Raw genomic sequence first — 23,884 nt, 5'->3', positions numbered from 1 at the left:
AATCCATCACAACAGTATTGGTAACTGATCACTTTACTAAAATGCCATACTTTTATTCTCTGAGAATGAGCAACTGTAAGTTCACATATTGTACATTGCAGCTGCCACAATTGTGCCACCATTTTTACTACTCTGCATGGACAAATAAGTCTGTCTGAAATGAAAATCCTCTAAGATTTAAAACTGCATTATCAGCTTTGTTTAGTAGGGGCTAGAGTTTATCTGGGCTAAGTAAAGATTTAGTATCCAAAACCTTAAAGCCACATAGAAGAAAACACGACATGTCTACACTTGCAGCGCAGTCAGGCTGCACCTGAGCAGACTGGATCCACTCACAGATGAAAACCGGTATGCGGAAGAATTTTGACTACTGAAAGGTGATTATGTGGAGTGTTTATGCTTAATAGAAGAGCTCCATCTGCTGGACAAATTAGACAGAATTTCATTTTCATTACTTAACGGTACACTACACATTCAAAATATGCCTTTTCTGGAACGCATACACCACATTACATTTTAGTAGATAATCTTAACAAAAGATTATGTTGATGTCTACTTTTTCATTTACATTGAGGTCAAAACTTGTTATATGAGTGACACAACAATGCATTAACACAAACCTTTTTATTCTCTAATCAGGATTGACCTTTATTGGGATCAGAATGTGACAGATGAGACAAAAAATATGATGTAATCCCAGAGAAGACAGTTAGAAGTGAACATTGAGGATAATCCAGGTTCATCTGTGTTGATGATAGGATTTTCATAATGAAACAAACTCACTATGATTGTAAGGATCAGCACAACAATGTGCCTTAAAACAAGATGCAAGGAAATCAAACAGTTGTAGAAGTGGTCTATAAATTACAATCCTGTCACTTTACAATCCTTGAAAGCAGCAATAATTACGTCTACAATGACTTGGTATGATAGACAGTACAAATAAATAAGAGAACAGCTGTCAGATCGAGGTTTTAAAAGAACCCTGCCTGGATGCAGACCAGCCTGCTCCAGTTCTGTTAACAAGCGGCGGTGTTCACTGAGTTTGTGTGCAAGTTTTGGATGTATATTTGTTGTTAACAGCACTTTGTAAATTCAGGTTTACCAGGGTTTGGGTGACCTCACAGCATCCTCAATGAAAACGTCACAATTCCACACACACAATAAGCCACTGTCATCAAAACTGTACATTCAATAAATTAACAATGCATTGTCTTTGTTAAGCAACCAGTGACATGACTCTAGATTACATAATTACATTAGATTACAGGCAGAATGAACCATTCACAAGACTAAATTCAGGGTAGAGGAGAGCTTGTTGCCGTGGAGAGGATGGGGGTCTGGTATGATAATGTACAGCACAAGGTCAGTAGGCCCAATAGGGATGACATCATCTACCCTTTGTTCTCGGATATCACCACGAACACCCTTAGAGTCTTTGACACACAGATAGATTGGAGTCCCTCTGTGCTTTTTCTCTTCTTTCCTGTTCCATAACCCTTCCTGACCCCCAACCCCACCCCATCTGGTCTGTTGCCACACGCTGCAGGGGTTGTCTCGGATTCGAATGAGACTGGCTCGGTCTGCTTGAGTTTTGACTTCCAGCAGTCTTCAAGGCTTGTGTTTAAAGTGGGCTTCAACTGTAGAGACAAAGGAGTAAAATGAGGTACAGCAATGGGAGGTGCATTTTCAAGAAATCACGTAATTCAAAGCATTTTCTTCTCTCCCCAATCAGATCTGCAAGGTGCACTGCAGGTTTTTGTCTGAGCCAGATTTCTTACTTTTTTTTTTTTTTTTTTGCCTCATTGCGGCAGAAAAACCACCAGGGAGCACATGCTGAATGTTTGTGTGCAGTCCGATTTGTCTGACGTAGTGGATATTCAAAGGGGCTTTGTAAACAAAATTGTATTTGGTTGATTTGTTCTTTAATAATACTGATGTTGTCTTATTCATTTTTTTTTAGAAAGCCTGATTTGTTGCGTTTACGACAAGTTATATCTTGCAGGGTTTGTGTTTCTGTGTGATGAGCAACACAGCTCAACATGTGGGTGGTTCCTCTAAAAATTGTGCCAAAATCTACTGCAATATTTTCCTCTTGGGATTCACTCTTGTTCTGGGATTCATTTGATGCCTGATGTGTGCCAGTAACAGATGTATAATTGGCACCTAAAAGATAGTCATCTTGGAATAAGATTTGGGAGCCAGTGGTCCCCCCACGGATGGTTCTATTACACAGTCAGGATCACCACACAGAACCTCCAACATTTGAAAGTGGAGAATAAGATGACCTGTCTGCAGTCCAGGGGCCGGAGTCGTAAAACTGTGCATAGCACAAATGATTTCAGGTGATGTGAAAACATAACCGATTTATAAAATAGTGCACATGCACATCCGATGCTTGGTTCTGTTCATAAATCAAGATCAATGCTAAATTTGGTGCACAAGAGGGAGCGTCTTGTTATGTCCATATGTTGGTTACAGAAGAGGAATTTTCTGGAATGTGAGGCAGAAATTTGAATAGACAACATTGTAAAATGTAAAAAAAATGTTTCATTCGGTGGAAATGGGATGGACATACAAGTAAAATTCTTGTCACCCAGTTCCCTGTTTTTTTGGCACTTGCAGTAGGACTGGCATGGCCGGGTTCCTTCTGGTGCCAAGAGCTGATTAAGAGCAAATTTTAATTGAATAATTTAAACGTATAACCATTTCTGTGAAATTTTATATTTGAGTTTGCACAAATGCCTGAAATTTCACAGAATTTCTTTGGTTTTATTTTTCAGATTTTATGTGTACGACAGTGTCAGAGTTGCTGTGGATTTAGAGACATTCACCAGAAAAGTTATGTTTTTATATATCCCAAAAGTTGACTATAATTAGCGTACGCCAGCATTTCATCTACGCCAGCATTTCATCTTCTAGCTTTAAAAATGAGGCCTAAGATATAAACCCAGTTGAACACTTGCAGGACCAGCTTGGTCATGCTGTACATGCAAGACGACCAACACAAAGCAACTTTTGGTAGAAGAATGCAATGCCATCTCATAGCAACAAGTGGAGTAATATTTGACTCGGACCTGTCCTTTGGCCCACATATTAAGCAGGTTACTAAAACAGCCTTCTTTCATTTACCTAATATAACCAAAATTAGGGACATTCTGTCTCAGACTGATGCAGAAATACTGGTTCACGCTTTTGTTACTTCGAGACTAGATTACTGTAACTCTCTATTACTGGGTTGTCCTAAATATGCCCTGAAAAGCCTTCAGCTGATCCAGAATTCTGCAGCCAGAGTCCTGACCAGAACCAGCATGAGAGATCATATTTCTCCAGTTTTAGCCTCTCTTCATTGGCTGCCTGTTGAATCTAGACTAGAATTTAAAATCCTTCTCCTTACATATAAAACCCTCCACAGCCAGGCACCATTATATATCAAAGACCTCATAGTTCCTTATATACCAACCAGAGTACTTCATTCGCAGACTGCAGGCTTATTTGTGGTTCCTAGAGTCTCAAAGAGCCGAGCAGGAGGAAGAGCCTTTGGTTATCAGGCCCCTCTCCTATGGAATTAACCCCCCGTTAGTGTTAGGGAAGCAGACACCCTCCCCACCTTTAAGACTAGGCTGAAGACTTATCTTTTTGATAAGTCCTATAGCTAGGGATGGTTAGCATCCCCTAGTTATGCTGCTATAGGTTTAGACTGCTTCTTTCTTTTTCTCTTTATCTCTCTCTTTTATCACCCCCCCCCCCCCCCCCCCCCCAATAACATTGTTGCATAATTAACATGTTTGTCTCCTGTCTCAGCAGGTCTCCCTGGCCGGGAGTAGCAGTTCCTGTTGTCTGTTGTCTTTCCGTCCTCTTCCTCCCACACAGCAGAGGCAGATGACTGCCTGTCCTGAGCCGGGTTCTGCCGGAGGTTTCCTTCCTGTTAAAAGGGAGTTTTTTCCTTCCCACTGTTGCCAGTGTGCTTGCTCAGGATGGGAGATTGAGTTGGACTCAACTCAATCTGTTGGTTTCCTTATATAGGCTATTATGAATTGGCCTTCATTATGTTTTCCCCTCTGTCTGTAAAGCGTCTTGAGACGGCATTGCCTTGATTTGGCGCTACATAAATAAAGTTGAATTGAATTGAATTGAATGAGGCTGATGACCAGCATGAGGATGGGTTGTTACTGTCTGGATCGTTCACAATACTGATGTATAAAATTATATATATATATATATATATATATATATATATATATATATATGTATATATATATATATATATATATATATATATATATATATATATATGTATAGTATAAAATGAATAAAAGGCAAAAATGACAGATGTATGTGTTTTTTATGTGATAAGTATGTTTTGTAATTTCTTAAATGTATTTAAGGGAACTTATTGTTGATGTTATGTAAAAGATTTCTCAAAATATGACAAAGTACAATAAGAACAATATCGAAAAATTAATTTTGAAAAAAAAAAAGATTTCATTCATTCATTGGCTTCTAAAAAACAAATGTACCAAAAACTAAACAAACAAAAATCCATAAAATGATGTAATATAACAATAATAATAATAATCATCATCATCATCATCATCATTATCATCACCATCATCATCATAATGACCTGCATATTCTTGTGGCCTCATTGGCCTGTTGATGACTCTCTGGAAGGCAGCTATCCAATCCCGTTGCTCGGCCTCAGTCTCACAGGCAAAGAGGAACTTCCTGTCCGGCGTGACTATGGTGATGCCATGGTTCCAATGGTGGCCTTGTGTGGACGGAGGCAGACCAGCCAGGACGGTGTAGCTATTCTCTTTGCTGCCGATAAATACTTCACCTCGAGCGTACGCATCCTGTGTGACAGACAGACACATGCATGTCTGAACAAACTGTAACTGGTAAAAAGTCAGGCTGGATCAGGTCTCTTCTTACCAGAGGGTCTTTGAAATACATGAGACGCCTGTCGTCCATGGTAAACCACCTTTTTTTGAAGCCCTCTGTGTGCTGTAGCAGAATGCAACAGGGAAAGTTATAAAGAGGAATAAAAGCTCGTCATTGCTCCTGAAAATCCTAAGTCTGTAATAAAAATAAAATTTGCTGTGAAGATTAAAGATTAAATTCTGCCACATTTAACTTAAAAATGAATTACAACAACAGATTTGACTGAGTGGAACAGTATTTATATCATATTGATGACAGAGATTATGAGTTCTGAAAGCTCCAGACCTGATGACATGTCAGTTTTAAGCTGTTGTGTACACTAAAATGTACTTCTTCTAATAGTTTTAAACCCTGACTGATGCACTTAGACGTAAGTAAACTGAACTCAACATTCAGCTAAATTAATCAGAGACTTGATACTCCAAACAAGTACAAAATAAAAGGAAAGCAGTAATGATAGCAGTATGTCTCTCTAAAAATGAAAATGATTGTTTAATGGGCTTGCTAATGAGCTACTACAATATATAGTACACTCACTGGCCACTTCATTACATAGACCTGTCGGTTTACTAGTCAACTAAACTGAGTAACCAGCTAATCATATGGCATTAAGGCATGTTGACATGTTAAAGATGAATTATTGAGGTTTAAACTGAGCATCTGTTACTTTACAACTACATTTCCTTTAACCGGGTTAAATTTGGTCAGAACAGAGTCAGAATGACACTCTAAACAAGACACAAAGTAGAGCATTACCACTGCTTCCACTGTAAATGGGTGCTGGAATTAATGGAAGACAGCACAAACCTTTGGACCAGTTTTCTCCATGAAGCCCTCTTTCATAAAATTTCGTGTCAGTTTTGGCACCAGCTGAAAAAAAAACCCGATAAAAATATCAATGCATCAATTGAAGCACATTAAACATGAACAAGTACACTTCTTGCAGGGAAAGGTTTGCGAACAATCATGCAACATATTGTCTCAACATAAATTATCTTTTTCTTTTGCAGAATCAAACTGAAATGTTGTAATAAAACAGTTTCACAGTTTTTTTTTCTTTTACTGTTTTTAAATCAAAACCTACATATTTTAATTGTGATTTTTTTTTTTAAATGAATAAGATGCTTCAAGGTTCTCGGAGAAACTCTATGCAATGCTCTCTCCTGCTGGAAGTAAAGGTTCCCATTGACATGGAAGTACGTAGGCAGTTATGTTTAACAATGTTTGACACTAATGTACCTACTTATGTAGGTAAATTTTGCTAGTTACATGTGACCTACACGGCGTGGCACTTCTTTGGTAGTGCTGTTTTTGTTGTGTTTGGGTATGCATCCACAAGCTCTCTGAAATGCATTCAAATATGCACCAAGATAAGCTCTTTATAACTCTTTTTCTAACTTAATATTCCTACAAAGTAGTTATTTTGGATGTTTGTTTAAGGAGTTCTGCAATGGACTGGTGGCCTGTCCAGGGTGTACCCTGCCTCTCGCCCAATGTTTGCTAGGGTAGGCTCCAGCTACCCTTTGTTGGACTAAGAAAATGGACGGATGGATGGATGTTCAAGTTTTGGATCTTTATGCTACAGTCCCAAAGTAGCAGCCTTCAGAATTGCAGATTTCCTTTAAACTTTTTCCATTACTAATGACTGCTTCTTTGATTCCCCCCTGTTCTCAGATGAAGACCATGAGTGTCTTCCTCGACAGTACATTCCAATCCAACATCAGTAATCTTAGTCAGTCTGGGTTCGTGGTTTATTCCCCCAAAAATATTGCGCAGTCGGGACTTGGGTTGAGGTGCTTTATTAGCCTCCCAGCAAATCCACCAAAATTCAGTAATATATACAGTGATGTACAGTATGTACAATATTTACACTGATCTCCCCACAATCTCCAGCTTCAAAAACACATTCCGTCATCTGCTACACTCACTCCTAACGCTCCACAAATCTTAGCTCTGAATGAGCTGCTTACATGAAGCTTCCCAAATAACTTCAATAAAGGGAATTTAGTTACCAGTCATTTGTCTACGCAACAAACACTTATACAGACATTTCCCCAGAGCACATACATTGGATAAATGTCCACCTCACAATGTATAATCCATGTATAATGGAAATAACGAAAATAATATGTCCCCAAGGTGGCGTCTCCTGAGGTCCCGTGACGGTGTCATCACTACTGCAATGTGGCATTCCTCTGCATTCCTCTGTGGCATCCCCCCCCCCCCCCCCCCGAACGTGGCGACACCTGGTACACACCCCATCTTCCATCATCATCCAGTGCACACCCTCAATAATCTAGGTATGGTCCATTAGTGTGTGTGTGGTGCAGGGTCAAGTGACACTGGTATGCAGAGCCAGTGACAAGGCCTCCTTGTCACACAGTCTGAAAGTCACTCCATTAGCATAGAATAAATTGCACAATGACTTGAAGCTGCGTGAACTGATTTCACTCGAAGTCTTCTGCTCTACCTTATACAACAATAAATATGAAACTATATACTTAATGACAGTAATGTTATAGGCTTCACCTCTGCATCACTTGCACCAGGGTAGGCCACCTGGAGATAGTGGAACCTCGCAGCTCTGATTGCATTGAACCAGTCTACCATCTCCTACAAAAAAACAAACAACAAATTATGATACTCCATGAAAACACACCATAACATCATAACAACTCTACATAACATCTGAGCTTAACCCAAAAAGTAGGAAAATTTTCATTTCGTTGATTATTTCTTTGTTGTACCAATGCTTCTTGACAATCCTGTTTGAAAGCCTGTGTATTTTCTTTTAAACTTGGCCTTATTTGTCAGGAAAATGCATTTTTGAGGGAAGAGAAACGATGGTGAGTAAGTTGCACACAATAGAAAAACTTGCCAATGCCAAATAGCTTTTTTTCCTGTTGACTGCCATGATTGCCCTTCCCCGTCACACCTGTTTGCGCTAGCATTGGCAACATATACACTGGAACCTTAACATGTGGAAGAGTATTGTGTTCTGTGATGAGTCCAAATGTGGCCTAAATTTGTTTCTCCAATAAGACTAATGGCTTTTAGTGGCAGCAGAGTGATTGTGTGGAGCATTGTCTCCCGCACTGGCAAAACAAGACTTGTAATCATTGGAAGTAATGATGCAGAGAGATATCAAGGTGAGATTTTGCAACTAGTGGCGATCCTGTATTTCCGTAATTTGTCTTTCCTCCAATAGGACAATTCTCACCCCTGCAGAATGGGGCTTATCTGAGGCTAAGTCAAGAATTTGGGGTGGAAAGAGCCTCCCTGAAGTCCTGACTTCAATCCTACAGAATACATTGTGGGGTTGGGTTAAGTGTGCTGTTTGTGCCAAAATGACATATCCAACTACAGTGTCTGACATGTGACAAAAGTTGGTTGCATAATGGGATGCCATCCATCAGTGTGACCAAACTGGTGACCACCATGAGTAGGAGCTGCCAGATTGTTGGGGCTGTGAATAAATCTTTCCCATGCTACAGAGGGCCATCCATCCATCCATCCATCCATCCATCCATCCATTCATCCATCCATCCATCCATCCATCCATCCATCCATATTCCAATACAGGGAGATGTGGGGGCTACACATCCCATTTTGTCAGACTTTCAACCAAATAAACAACAGTAAAGAAGAGTCAACAGCTGAACAAGCTGCTTGGCATTGGCAGAGAATGTTTGGCAAGTTTTTCAACCTAAATACTCAAACCTGCTTCTCCTCCCACAGACGCAGTTTCTTTACGAATGTGGCACCATTTAAAAGGGAGATAAGATGCTTTCCATCTGTATACGATTTGTAAGTTTTTTACAGCCTCAATTTCTTTAGTCCCAGTTCCTAACCCTAACCCTATTTTTTTACCCACTGATGGGATATTTTATTTCTAGTAAGCCTCTGCGTGGATGCAGTGTGCTGTGGATAACTCCGCCACAGGTCAGCAATGATGGCGATGCTCAACGAACCCGATGAACCCTCCTGTCCAAGCCGTCAATACCACAATTCAGACAGCAGAGGGCAGCACTCCCTATGGCTCTGTTTGTGTCTTGCTTTTATACACTCCAATGAATGGCTATAAATATCTGCCTCATTTCTTATTTTTAATCTTCCTAGCTTTTGATCAAGTCTGTCTCCTCTTCTATTTCAGTGTCCATAGATGTAGCAGCTCTGTGAGACTCAACATGTCAGAGGTTTCAAATCTGTAAGGTTGAATTGAAGAATAAGTATCTTCTTGATCTGAACTGGATATAAACAGTTATTAACAGGAAACTAACTGAAAATTATGCATTTTATTAGATTGTTGCTCCTTCCTGAATGATTAAAAAGTGAGTTTTTAACTGCCCTGGCTTGGAAAACAGTTTTTAATGACTGTATTATTGATGACAAATTTCCCATGAATAGTAAAAAAAAAAAAAAAAAAGAAACTATGAGAGTCATAAAATTGTGACTATGCTGTTTACAGGGGATTTAAAAAGGTTTGCTGTTGACTTCATACGTGTAGAATACTCAACTAAAGCCAGACTGCAAAAAAAAGGACGAAATACATGATACAGAGATGCATTTTTTAAATCTTTGTGCAATATATATGAAATGCTGCAAACTTGGATCTTTAACACGATCACAACGTAATAATAACTGTTTATTTGTAGAAAATGCATTTTAATAGACATGTATGCACACAGAAAAAAGTGTGATGATGTACCTTAGCATCGCTGTGGTAGACAAAGATGTTCCTTGTGCTGTTGTCTTTCAGGTAGGTGATCTGCAGGCCGCAGGGATTGCCAATCTTGGCAGGCTGGAAGGTGGCGTTGAGGGTTTCAATTTTCATTATTGCCTTGGGATCCCTAGCCTTAATGGAAGCAGAACAGACAAGAAAGTAGAGCAACACTGGAGCCTCATATTTCCAAGTATTGGCTTTTACCCCCAAGTGAAATTTTGTTCTCGTAAACACCCTTTAAAACCACACATATCATCTTGCTCACATCCTGCTTGTTGAAGTATTTGAGCGCTCCTTCCCTCTCCGACAGGACAAACTTTCGACTTAAGAACTGACCATTGTCTCTTCCTCGTTTCCATAGAAACCCCTCTCGGTACCCTAAGAAGAGAGAAAGGAAAAAACATCCCTCAGAGGAGACAGAAGATTAAACCGAAGGATGAGATATGGTTACTGGTTGGTGTAGGATGGTACTCCAGCTAAGCCGGAATCAAATATTCAAAAATTCTTTGAAATATCATTAAATATGTGACGGCATCGAGAGGAAAGAGAAGGAAAAATTAAGCAAATATCATAGCATGAGTCAGCACACATGCATCTGGAGATAAAACTTCCCTTTTGTGTTAAGTTGCTATGTAATGCTGGTTTGGAAAGTCCTATTCAGTCTATTTCAGTAAACTGGTCTGAATACTCTGCCCCTACTTCCACTCTGTTATCTTCTATTTCTGTCACACTCTGAAGTCTTGACTGTTTCATCTGAATCCATGTCTGCGGCTTGACTAGGAGGAAGATGCCCAAAGAAGTGACTCATTTACGTCCAGGCCATGTGTTCTCTGCTGAACATTTTTATAACAAGAGGTTATCGTCGAACCGCAATAAATCTAAAATCTGTAATGGATACTTATTCATACTTGCATGGAAAATACGGTTACCCTTCAATGTGCGACTACTGCCAAAGGTGATGGCTTTTGTTGGTCCGTCGGCTACCAGTTTGAAGCCTCAAGTCTGGGATTTGACCATCATCATTTGACTATCATTACTTTTCCTTAAACATCGATTAAAACGTGTTATTTTGACCAAAATACAGAAATATCAATCAATCTTTTTTTTTTGTATGTGTGACTATGTTTCAAATTGAACTTGATTCTGGGTCATTTTTCAGCATAGAATTAGAGGTGCATTACATCAAAAAGCTGGAAACACAGATCCAACGGATTCATTGTTATTAAAATTGAGTAATTGATACATTTAAAGGGGTGTTATGATGGTATTGGGAGTTTTCTGAGCTTTCTACAGTGTTACAGTGTTGAATCCTCATCAGACATGTGAACGGCACTGTTTTTTATCACCTAAACGCATGTTTGAGTTTGAGTTTGAGTTCCAGCACTCTCTCGTTTTGGTTTCCATGGCGACGAAAAATGCGTCGTTTTAAAGAGTTTTTTCTACTTGGAAATCCTTGTGACGTCCCGGGGGATAAGGTTCGGTGATTGGTTACCTTCTACTGGTTAACAAGGGCATGTACAAATACATCAGGCGGGTGGAAAACGTCAGATAAAGTTTATTTCCAACGATGGCTGGTGAGTTTACCAAAAAGAGACATCCTGCTGCATTCATTGCTGTGGGTTGCTGTTTTCCACTTCGTTTTCAGGGTCTGATTCAGGTTCCAACATGTAGGGCTGTATGCTATGTGTTGACATTGTATTTTGTTTTTTATAGAGTTCATATTAGCCTAATCCTTCTGTTTATGAGATGTTACAATGACGGCGAAAGCTGATGCGGTGCGCGCTCCAGATGTAGTGCAGTGGTGGGAGGCGGGGCTTAATGTGGAAGAGTCTCAATCCACTCGTTTTGCCCACAGGCTGATCTGACAGCCTACGGAGAGGGTCGGTCTGAAGTAAATACAGAGGTTTGTGACAATAACTCGATCAATCCCAGCCCTTCTGGTCTCAGAAATAAAAATAATTTAGCCTGAAATGCACATAACAGTTCCACTTTAAATACTTTTTACGTGTACTTTCTTCACAAAAGGTAATAAACTCTTTCCCAAGTCAATGCAAAATTTAGTCATTCATTCATTAATTGTAGACCATTAACAAGCAACATCATAAATCCGGTTAGCAGCGCTAACGTTTCAGCCACTGAGGGTAATATCTACAGGGTCTGCATGCTAAATGCTCCACTGTGTTTGTTCATTAGTTGCTGTTGGGTGCTGGACAGGCTGTTGTTTTTACATCCAAATAAAACTTTTACATTTTAAACTCCCCTGCCAAGCCTTTGACAGCTGCGATGGAAAACATGCATTACAAACTGGCAGGAAATTATGAGGATTGCTTTCATGTGATAATCTATCAAATTTTCCCTTCTGACATGTCACTGAGCTTTTACCTAGCGGTAAATCCTCTCCACTCGCTCAGCACTTTATGTCTGTGACTTTCTGACTTGAAACATTCACCTACAGGCATTACGTCATCGATCAATAGACCTTCTTGTCCCCACCCTTGCTTCCTTCACTGACACTCTTTTTCTTCCTCCCATCCTTTGCGTAGCCGATCAATGTTGGCTGCAGTGGAGGGCAGGTTACTGGCCACAGCCAATTTCCCTCTACCCACTACACACACAAACACACGCCATACTTACATGCTATGAGCCTCAAAATGAGCTATGACGTGAGCAGAAATGAACAAAGACATTCTAAAATGGCTCATTCAATTACACCCAGTTCTTATATGTGTGAGTGTGTGTGCGTGTGGTTGTGTGTGTCTTGCTCTCCACTGTATCAATAAAAGGGTGAGGTCACCAAAAACCAATCAGAGGACCATCTTCATCGGGATGAGAAATGTATACTCGTAGGCACACTCATGCATAAGCCCAGACAAATAAAGCACCTGCAGCCTCTGCACACACACACGCGCGCACAACATACTCAGATGACCAGCCAACCAACCGAATGCACTCACTGTTTTAATGGCAGTCCCACTCTCCAGCAGCGACAATTACAAAGTCATTGCTTGAATTTGCTTTTAACAGCAAACGTACACAGAGCCACTCAGGAGAAGAAGGATGAAAATGAATCTTTGAAAGACGTCAATGGATGTTTCAGGGTAATTGAATTTCTGCTACCGGCATCCTCTGGGAGATGTTTGTCCAAGGAGTTTTCAAGGTTCTGCTTATCGAAGGGTAAACGACAAAAAAGCCTAGCAGGACAACAGAGCAGCTCTCTGTTTTAGATGGTATATTAGTGCATGAAAATAAAACTAAACTAAACAAAGCATCTTCATTTTCCTTCAGAATGTGATCTGTCATACAAGGAATCTTTATCTGAGATGGATAATATAGAGAATTTTTTTGTTTTGCCTGTATGAATAAAATGAGGGATGTTTACAGCAAATATCATAGACAATTTTTAATCCATTTTTCTTTTTAAAGTAATACTATATAGGTTCCCCACATTAAAACCTCGCAGCGGCAAAAAAGCCCAAAGTCAAGAAAACCTGCATGTGTGGTGAGACAGCATTGGATTGTTCTGCATAGCTCCAAATGATTGCATGGTTTATCAGCTCTTGGTAGCCAAACGCATTCAGACAATCATCACTTGGCAAATAAATCTGCATGGTCATGAAAGATTTGTTCCTTATGTAGGGAACAATCTACAGTATCTACCAGTGACAGTAAATATGTCATTTTGTGAGCAGGATTGGGATGAAGAAAGGCTATGTTTGACATATAAAATGGGTGGAACCGCTGCCTGATTAGAAAATTTCCAATTAAATGAATGTAAATGAAAATATTCTTATCTAAGAAATAACACTCGATGAAAAAGCATTCATGAATGCCACAATATTTGCCTAAAGTGTGAAAGTATGGCTTAAAAACAAATTTGTTTACTTAAGAACTGTCAATGAATCGGCCCACCCCATTAAAACGACTACAGGGTCAGTCAGGTGAGCGTAAACTCTCTCAGAAAGATAAGATTTAAGTCTGGGCTTAAAAACATGTTTTCAGCATTTCATACCCAGGAAAAGAGCCTGATAGCTGAAGGCTCTGCCACCCACTCTAACTGGAAATTCTGGGAACCTAAATCAAGCCCACGTTCTGAGAGCTAAGCCTTCTAGAGAGACGATCAGAAACAACAAGATCTTTAAGTTGTTAAAAATGAAAAAGAGGATCTTATTCTATTCTGACTTGCAATGGGATCCAATGCAGAGAGGATAACACTGGGTGTTTCTGGTGTCTCTTTCCAGTGCCAGTCTGTTTGCTTTCAGAATCAGACTGGAACCAGCTGAAAGAATTTAACAGAGTATGTCTGCACCCAGATTAAATTGGATTGCAATAATCTAGCCAGCAGGTAATGAATGTTTGGATTAGTTGGCAAGGGATGGCTGTTGCTTAGGTGAAAAAGCAGTCGTCTTCCAACCGGAAGGTCGATGGTCCAATTCCAGGCTTCCTCTGACTACTTGCCTTTGTGAAAGACACTGAACCCTGCATTGCTACCCTGATGCGTCTATATGGGTATGAGTGTGTTAATGGGTGACTGAAACGAGTAGTGTAGAGCGCTTTGAGAGGACGACTGGAAAGCATTGTGTGACTACAAGTTCATCCATGTGATTTTGGGACAACGTGTTCTTGAACATGGTGATAATTCGCAGCTGGAAGAAAGCTGTCATGGATTTCTAAGCCGTGTGTGTTGCTCCCTCTCAGTGGTGTTTGCTGGAGGCGTGGCCTGTGGTTAGGCAGCACAGCTCACCTGCTTATAAACCTCAGGCTGTTCACCATTCAACGCTGGATCGTTGCCTCTTCAAGGTGTTTGTTACTTAGTCTGAGACTAACCACAGCCTTTACCCTGTCCTGCCTGGATCTTTTCCTTGCCTTCCCAGATTCTGCTGAGATCCTCGGACATCTTCCATCTGGTCCTACTAATTATCTAAGCTGGACCTTTAAAATGACTTCAGAATTAATTCAATTCTTCAATAATTTATGCTTTTTTCAGTAACCTTTAGGTCAGGTGTACTCTGAAGCCCTTTCGGGTCTATACTGACATGCTATCAGCACATTGACGAGACGTCTTAAATCAGGAGACAGATGAACTTCAACACATCAACTTAGATGACATCAGAGCAATGCTGGAGTTTGCTATGTTTTTTTTTTTTTCTTTACAAAAGTAATGATGACACAAAGCTTTCCTGCGCACGTACCTGCAGAGTAAGGCTCCTGCTTCTCAATGAACTTAAACTCGTTTCTTTCGTACTTGGCTCTGATCCATTGCTCCCTCAGCAGCCTGGAGACACGATGAAAACACACTGTTAGCTCTTATGTGAACTGCACACTAATCAAATAAGATTTACACACAAACTGAACCATTTAGATTTCTTCATCTGCCTCACAGAACCAGCAGTGTTTCACCCCTTTTCAAACCACCTTTCACCTTTTAGTCTGGCGGGGCAGGTCACGCTCGGGTCTTGTTGGACAGCTGACCTTCTTACCCCCACCCATTTCATAGGTTGATCCCAACCATCCTGAGGCAACTGCATCTTATATTATATATTGGATCGCTACCCAGAACTCGTGATCACAGATGATGATTAAAAAATGAAAAGAATATTGTTGTCTTATTTAGATAGTTGGATTAGTTTTTTTATATACCCTCTATAATGTATCCACTCTATGACACCAGATGGACTTAATGATGCTGTGCAGCTGAGAGTAGCTTGCCCTCTCACAGAGCGCTTTATAAGCTACACCTTGTTACCACGGGGTTTGATCCCCTTTCGCCTTCAGAATGGCCTTAATTCTTCATGCCGAAGGTTTAACAAGGTTTAGAAAAAATCCCTTCAAGACTTTGGTTCATACTGACATCACAGCATGGAATTAAGTAATTAAGCAATGGATTATTGTTTAAGATTATGCCAAACAACACACACACATACATGCATGGCATTAGGAACAAAGAGTAAAAAATAATCAAAGCCTTTGACTAAAGCTCCACAAAAAGCTTTGCAATCCCATTTTAGAATTTCTTCCTCTTCAGTAAAACCAACACCACTCAGTTCATCACTGTGCCAACAAGCTCTCTCGCTCTCTCATCGCTTCAGACCCACTTCAGGCTCAGAACCATTCATCCTCTTCCTGCACATTTCTGCTCTCATTTCCCTTTACTTTGTGTCAAGAAGGCATAAATCAACCATTCCATCAGCAGCAAGAGGCAAAAATGTCTTCTATTCTCTGGGTAAAATTCATTGAATGGAACCCTCTAGAGACACTGGATCTTAAACCCTAAACCTTGTAAATCTCAGGGGAACAGAGGAGTGTGAACACAAGCAGACACCCCGATCCTGACACGGAGAAAGACGTTTCTTTCATCAGAACTGACAGAAGTAGAGGTGTGAAAGAGAGACGGTCTAGTCTGGCTTGGTTTTTGTCTATTTCTATTCTGTGGGAGGCAGGAGCAGAAGTACATGGATGGGTGGATGGTGTGTCTCTCAAAAAGTAAGTATTCTTTGAAGCAGATTAAAAACTATATATTGATGTGGTCTGTATTAAAAAAGAGCAGTTGGCACATAACTTTCCAATGTATGCTTGTCAGACAAAGTTAGGTTATTTTTTTATTGTAATGTTTTACAACAGGAAATGGTTTGAGGAGAATATTACTTTTGGTAACAAAGAGGAAGTAAAAACAGTCTTTAAGTAGATACGCATGATCAGAGGTGTGAAACTGCTCAGTATCTTAGTTTCATTATCAGCAAGTGCTGTATGTTTGCATCACTTTGTCAGTTTTCAGCATGTTGTGTGATTGTAACCCACATACAGTTGCAAACAGCGTGACAACGGGGCGAAAAAAACAATTTGAAGGGTTACTTCTAACACTTCATTACTTATTCCTTTGCTTTAAAAGTTCTCACAGTGTTTCTCTTTTTCTTCTCACGGTACTCAATATCTAAAAAAAACGTCTCTGATTTACCCAACCAGTCACCAGAAAAATACGTTGCCGTTTTACATTTCTGAGTGCCAAAAATACCCACAATGTGTTTGTTCTTATTTTATGTTTGATATTCCAGTTTAAAGTTAAGTCATGTTGCAAGGCAGGTATTGATTATACTCATCTGATGTAACTTTTTACCTGTGTTTGGAAAATAAAAAAAACAAAGTAGTAAATTTCAGATTATAGTTCCATAGCAGTGCTCCATTTCTTTCCTTTCTGTACCTGGATAGTACTAGGCTGATATTTGTTTCATCCATCCCTTCCACTCTCCCCTCCTCTTCTGATTGCATCATCATACCTTTTTATAGTCCACTAAGGTATTTCATGAGGTTTGAGGTGTTGCTGCAACACCTCAATGTCTTACCAAACACATCACATACCACATTACTGCTGTTTGTGGAGCTGAAAATGGCTCGAAGCATGTTTAGGATTGCGTTCAGCCATTTTTGTCAACTGGTTATACTGAACTGAAAGAGCTCTGAGCAACTGAATGAGTTAACATGCTGTTTCAACACAGTGTGTTAGATTTCTTATGACTATGTTAGGTGGACGAAGAAGTAATTCCTTCCAACTGTGTATCATTTAGATGAACTCCCGATGATACTGTTATTTTCCACAGTATTTCTGCTAATGATAAACTACATATTTATCCAAAATGACAAAAATTATTTTAATTAAATTATTTTTTTAACCTGAACATGAGAATTTTAGAGCATATATATCAGGTTTTGGGGCAATTGTTATTTCATTATTGATCTGCGCAACAATAGATTTCATACAAATTGAAGATTCTTGGTTAAGTTTAGGAAAAAAAATCCTTGGTTAAGCTTTGGGAATAGCAGATCTGTTTAAGGTTTGGGGAAATATGTGTCTTGGCATTGAAATAAAACCAAATCACCAATGATTGTATGAAGATAAACAGTTCTTCGTGAAGCAAATCAAGGCAGGCTTACTTGATGAGGTCTGTTTGAAAGTTCAGTACATTATACATTAAAAGCAACAGACTGTTTCAGAGGGCATATTTAAAAGTACATAAAAGAGCATAAAGAGAAACAAATCTTATTGAGAAATAATTTCACCATAATTACAGTAAAAATTACAATACAATCACGTACAATTTTATGTCTAATAATCTGACAAGTTGAAAAGTTTCAATCTGTAACAACAAAGTGAAGCAAGTTCTTCTGAAGAAACAGAGACTTAATATAACTATCAATGCAAACCTGAATCAGACTGGTACATTTTCACAGCAGACACTTTGACATGAAAACATTAAACAAACACACCAGTACCTAATCTGGCTCTTCAGGCTGTATATAACAGATGGACATAGCCTCTGTTATGTCACCTAAAGGTTTCTGTAGCTGAACTAAAGCTCATTGGGTGGTTTCTTCTCTTGGCAGTATCACGCATGTCGTCTCTCCCGGAAAATACAAAAATGGGAAGAGGTAGCGCTGATAGAGGGGATATGAGCATGCGGGTGGATGATTGAGAATATGAAACTCTGACCTGTTTGTAGCTAAGAGCTAACCGAGCTTACCTGGAGCTAACTGGTGCTAATCAGCTAACGGAGGTCGGAGGGCTAAAGCTAAACTATGCTGTTAACTAGCTAAAAACCACAGTTGTGCTACATTCTGGCAGCAGGATATTGGCTACCTCTCAATAAAAAAGATGCACTTCTAATTTTTGGCCCTTCTGCATAGTCTTCACTAACCGCAGGAGGTTGCTGCTTGCTCATTAGCATCACTAGCTTCACGCGTGTTTACCTATAGTTTTCTTTCAGAATGGCTGCACTAAAACTCAAGATAGCTCTTTTAGGTTTAGGCTAAATTTACAAATAGCAATCTAACAAGCTAAGTCAACTAATTCAGTATCATGTTTCTTTGCCTTTTGCAAACAATAGGCATTAAGCATCAAAAAGAAAAATAGGAGTAAATTAAACAGGGTGATCACTAGTATTTGTGGTTTAACAGATAACTAAAATGATCAAATACTTACTTGCAGTCAGTGTGTGTTGGTCTGTAGTAGAAAGCAGGAACCTTCTGCTCATATTTCGCCTTGGCTGCATTGTTTCCTAATTCAGCCATTAACTGAAAGAGAGACAAGAAGCACATCCTAATCATAAAGTATGATATAAACATTGTTCAGAGGAAGATGATCTTGACTAGCTGTACATTCCTAAAAGTCTTGTAATGTTATGGCAGACTTTGAACAACTGATTGAATGTGCTGAGGGTGCAATAACTATCTTTTTTTTTTAAGATATTGTGCTATTAGCACTGATTAATATGAGGAAATGACTGTATAACACCTTTTATTCACTATTAATGTTCATGAATGAGATTAATGTTCATTGACCTAAATTTAAATACATGATGTATGTATTTTTACTTAAAATTAGCTTAGCTAAAAACACAAAGTTGCAGGACAGGAAACCGTACTGGAACAAGTCTTCCTTTTATCCTCGCTCATTGTGTCTTTTACCCGAGGATAATTTCTGAGTACAAGCCAAATGGATGAGTCCCACAGCACGCCTCCTCTTATTCTCTGAAGGACTCCAAGAGGGATGAAGCGCTGTGTTGTTCTGCTGTGAAGGTCAAAGCGGTGGGAAATCCAACGATACTAATTTCTACATAAAGTTGCTCAAATTCACACGTGACCTAAGCGCTGCCCATATGTGATGCGTTTGACACCTTAAATGTAACATTCCCAAATGGTTACCTCTACTCCTCAATGTGTTTGAGACACATCTTCAAAGTTTATGAATAAAATAAATACTTTTCTAAATAACATGATATCTTTTTAAATGGTCTTAATCTTATTTTTTTTTTGTTTAATTTATTTTTCTTTTAGCTTTAAATGAGTGTTGAATATCATGATGACATGGGGCCTTGTCTATCAAAATGTACACTCACTCGTCACTTTATTAGCTACACCTTCCTATCAGACGGCTTGATCTCCATTTTTCTTTAAAGTTGTTCATTGCTCAGATTCAACAAAGTATTGTTGATCCATTTTTCAATACTCAGCTTCACATAAATGATGGGAATCTTCTTTTCCACCACAATTTGAAGCTAATCTGTTGGACTGAAATACTCAGACCAGCCTGTATGGTTCCAACAACCATGCCATGTTAAAAGTCATGTAAATCTCCTTTCTTCCTCATTTTGATGCATGTTTTGAACCTCTGCAAGTCATTCTGACCATGTCTTCATGCCTAAACAGTTTGGTTTGCTGTCATGTGACAAGATGATTAACTGTTTGTGTAAATTAGCCAGTCACATGACAGCTGAACAAGTGTGTCTAAAAGAGGACAATTAGTGTATTTTTAAATCCAATTACATCCCAGTTATTGTCCTCCCACAGCTTGAACCTCATGTTTTTTCTTTGTGAGTCACATCAACATCACCTCCCCCAAAGTCTTCATTGTTACAAATGCTCAGATGCGCTTCCATTTAAATAACAGCCTTAAGCCTGTTACATACTCCACGAGAAGCGAGAACTTTTTTCTTGTTCCCAAGGCTCCGAGAAGAAAATGACGTCATTTTGTTCTCGCGGACGTGTTTGAGGACAGTTCTTGACACACCGGGCTGGCAGAACTTTTTTCTTGCGGGGCTACGAGAAGTATCGTGTGATTGGTCGGACATTGGAGGTGGGCGTGGTTAACACAGAGAAAGCATGAAGCGGAATTGCTGCTTCCGTGTGTTTGCTGTTGCCGGCAAAACGGATTGTTTTGATAAAACAGCTGATCGAGGCAGTGAGAAAGTACGAACATTTTTACATGTGGCAATAAAACACTCGGACCCAGCCGCGTGCACAACCCGCCCTGCCGCGGACGAAGCTGCTCGTTAAATATGAAACTAGAAACTCGGAGAGCGAAACCTCCGCCAAGCACAATGTTTAAGAATCCTTTTAAAACATTCCTGGATCCAAACGGTGATCCTGATCACCACTAGAATTTAATCAGTTCTTCATTTTTACATTTGCAACAACTCTTGAAATATTTATAAAATCCCTCTGTAACCTTTTAAGTTATCTTAAGCAAAAAGACGCCGGGGAAAACAACCTCCTCGGTGGAGGCAACAACCGGGTTCATTGCACATAAAGCAGACATCTGCCCCCCGCAGTGATCCCTCCCCGCTGCAGACGTGCTTCTCGTGTAGTATGTATGGACCTGCCGAACAAGACGTTTTTCTTGTTCTTGCAGCCTCGAGAACAAGAACTCAGTTCTTGCTTCTCGTGGAGTATGTAACAGGCTTAACTCATCGTCTGTACAGACAGTGGGAAAATCTCAAAACATGACTGCGTTTCTTTGCTTTTCTGTTTTAATATTTGCAGTCGTTATATTTCTGTTGTATTTCTAAGGGGAGCATGATAGCAAGACCAAGCTTCTTTTTACATGCAAGGGAATACTGTAAACTAGCCTCTTATTTCAGGAATCAACTTGACCATTTCCCTCCTGTGAACTTCTCTCAAAGGTCAGGATCAATCAGATGGACAGTGAGCTGATTAGAATTCCAGCATGTAGACCAAATATCACAGCGAGTCAGAGCATTCATAACAGCTGAGTATTGGCTTTATAAAGCAGCAGGCAGCTCTGATCCTTATCTTGAAACTTGTTGTTATTGACCCAAAAATGTTCCATAAATCGACCTAATATGCAAAAAGTATGAATAATATCAAGATAAACATCAGGATCAACAAGATCAGAACAGTGGTGTATAAATGCAATTCCACTTTTACATCACATTACAAAGTGAGAATTCCAGCTGGGTTGTTTCCATGAATGAAATTAAATAAAATAAAAAAATTACTTTATTATCCAAAGTTTATCAATTCTACTTTATCTATCTATCTATCTATCTATCTATCTATCTATCTATCTATCTATCTATCTATCTATCTATCTATCTATCTATCTATCTATCTATCTATCTATCTATCTATCTATTTATCTATCATTTCATTAGTATAATGACAGCCATCTGCAGTAGCTGCTTTTTGACTTTAAATTCACCTTTGAGGACACTGATGAATAATAAATTAGGCTTTAATATTTGATAAATTTTAGACCAGAAAACTGTAATAATCTGACTTTTTATTCTTAAACACAAAAAAATTAACCACATTCACTCTGGAGTGAAACCTGTATTTCCCTTTCCCTTTAACAATATTTTTACCATTTGTTATTTTATTTAACTTGCTGTGAATCAAAAACCGCATCTGTCAGTAATTACCAAACGGTTATGTGACATTAGAGTTAATTTTTCATAAATTTGAATAATAAAAACACCCAAACAGATGTAAAATTTATAAAAATATTTCATTCTGATTAAACACAACAACCGTCTGCTGCCCTCCTGCCATGACCAACATGGCAGTCGCTTGTCTATTCCTAGCAATGTACACAAGTGTCATTTCTTTGCTTTAAACCTGTTTCTGCAGTCGAAGCCACCAAACTTCTAGATATGGAGGCGTCATTATCCACCATCGCCCCTGCAGTTGGGTAATCTTAGCTAAAAGTGGATTTATTTCTATGATGTTCAAATCTGACATTAATTTTACAATAATTACTTTTTTTTTTTTTTTTTTTTTTTTAAATACTTAAATATTCTTCTTGTTTTCTGGAAAGTTATCTCACAACAATTTGGTGTAATAAGGATCCTCTGTTTACTGGTTGACTGGAACCTACAGCTTTCTATTTAGACATGAGAGTAGTATAAAAGTCCCATTCATCTCACACAAGTGAGTTAAGCCATTCTACTAACATATGAAAATCATGCTTTAAGCCCAACATGCAATTAATCTAAGAAAAAAAATATTACATTATAGATTTTATTATCTTAAAGTGGAGTTCTCTCCAATATAGGTAAGGCCTGTTGGATAAGGTTCTTTTCTTTAAAATCTTAAATAAATATATTCAATATATATATATTTTCAGGGGAAGTTGTCTTAATTTTAAAGGATGGCAAATAAGGCAGGTTATCGGCATTGGGCCAATGGCTTGACAAGGTGGAGATGAATCATTGAATTGGGGTATCTGCCCTTATTTATTTTGTGCCTTATCAGTTTAGGAATCCCCCAAAGAGTGTATATATTCATTGTGTACCCACCCATCTGATACAGGGCAGGTGTAGCATGTTCAGGCCCCCATCATTAAACATGAAAACGCAGGAAAATCTAAGATTGAGGATGGGGAAAGTCAGGATTGTTTCTGTTACCACCTTACCTCCACCTCACTGGCATCCCACGTGTCCTGGACAGACTTGACCCGGCTGACGTCAGGGATACTCCGGTGAAGGAGCGAGCAGGCCTGGCAAACAAACACACCCAAAGTCAGCGACGCCCAATCCGGCTCTGCAGGAGAGAGAGGAGGGGGAATTGGAAGGAGGGGGGAGCCCAGGGAATGAATAGGAAGGATGGTGTGGTGAGAGCAAACACAAAGGTAAAATGAGAGGGGGGAGGTTTAGAACAAAGAAGACAGGGAGGAAATTAAATTGGGGGAGAGCGGTACAGGATGATGACGGAGAAAGATTGAGGGGAGATAAAGGAGGAGGTGGGTGAGAAAGTCTTTGTCATAAAGTGCCACAACAACAAAAAGCAGCCATTGCAATGATTCAAGCAATAAACACTGGAAGTGCCGATGCTACCGTTGTTATGGGGTGATAGTAGCAAAGTAAATTAAGCAAATATCACAAGGGGACTCTGGAGTGTGTCGTTGCTTGTAGAGCAGGAGCAGGGCAGCGGAATATGATTTTGGGGAAATCCTATTTACTGCAGTGTACTAACAGGAAACAGACCACCTGAGATCTGATCAGAAAGTCGGCCGAGGTTACAGGGTTAGTTACATCATCACATTGCTGAAAACACAGAGGCATACATGCACACAATCTTCTGTTTGCAGATGCAATCATTCACATTTTATAGCCTTACATTACACACACACGCACACACACACAAGCTCTGAAGCAGTCAAAGAGTATGTGTGAAAAAAGGTGCGGCGATCAATACTGGCATTTCACGTCTGTTGGTAAAAGAAAAAAAAAACATTTTCTAAGGTGGAATGTCTCGGCAATCTTTAGGTTTATCACCTGTCTGCCAACATAACTCTCATGGGAACTGGATATTAATGGCTTATACTGGCCTAAACATATTTCTATCCCCATACGTGCTGTTATTAAATCCTTTGCTTACAATCCAGCAGTTTGTCTGTGATGCAGCAATCCAGGAGCACAGATTCACTTC

General features: G+C 39.3%; 1 protein-coding gene across 1 annotated transcript; it reads right to left on the bottom strand.

Annotated features, from left to right (window-relative positions):
• Nucleotides 1-1,611: 1,611 nt before the first annotated feature.
• LOC306771998 (arf-GAP with dual PH domain-containing protein 1-like) lies at nucleotides 1,612-18,730 on the bottom strand (the record flags this gene model as incomplete). Its single annotated transcript, XM_079261370.1, has 9 exons — nucleotides 18,639-18,730; nucleotides 14,857-14,939; nucleotides 9,933-10,045; nucleotides 9,653-9,799; nucleotides 7,474-7,557; nucleotides 5,752-5,814; nucleotides 4,936-5,007; nucleotides 4,628-4,856; nucleotides 1,612-1,640 (listed from the first exon to the last, which is right to left on the bottom strand). The coding sequence occupies exons 1-9, from the start codon at nucleotides 18,725-18,727 to the stop codon at nucleotides 1,612-1,614; spliced, it is 909 nt and encodes a 302-aa protein (XP_079117496.1). The 5' UTR covers nucleotides 18,728-18,730.
• Between the last annotated feature and the right edge of the window lie 5,154 nt (nucleotides 18,731-23,884).

The sequence above is a fragment of the Telmatherina bonti genome, assembly GCF_933228915.1.
Source record: "Telmatherina bonti genome assembly, chromosome: 21".
NCBI lineage: Eukaryota > Metazoa > Chordata > Actinopteri > Atheriniformes > Telmatherinidae > Telmatherina > Telmatherina bonti.
Note: the sequence above shows the minus strand (reverse complement) of the source record. Positions and strands in the feature narration are given on the sequence as shown.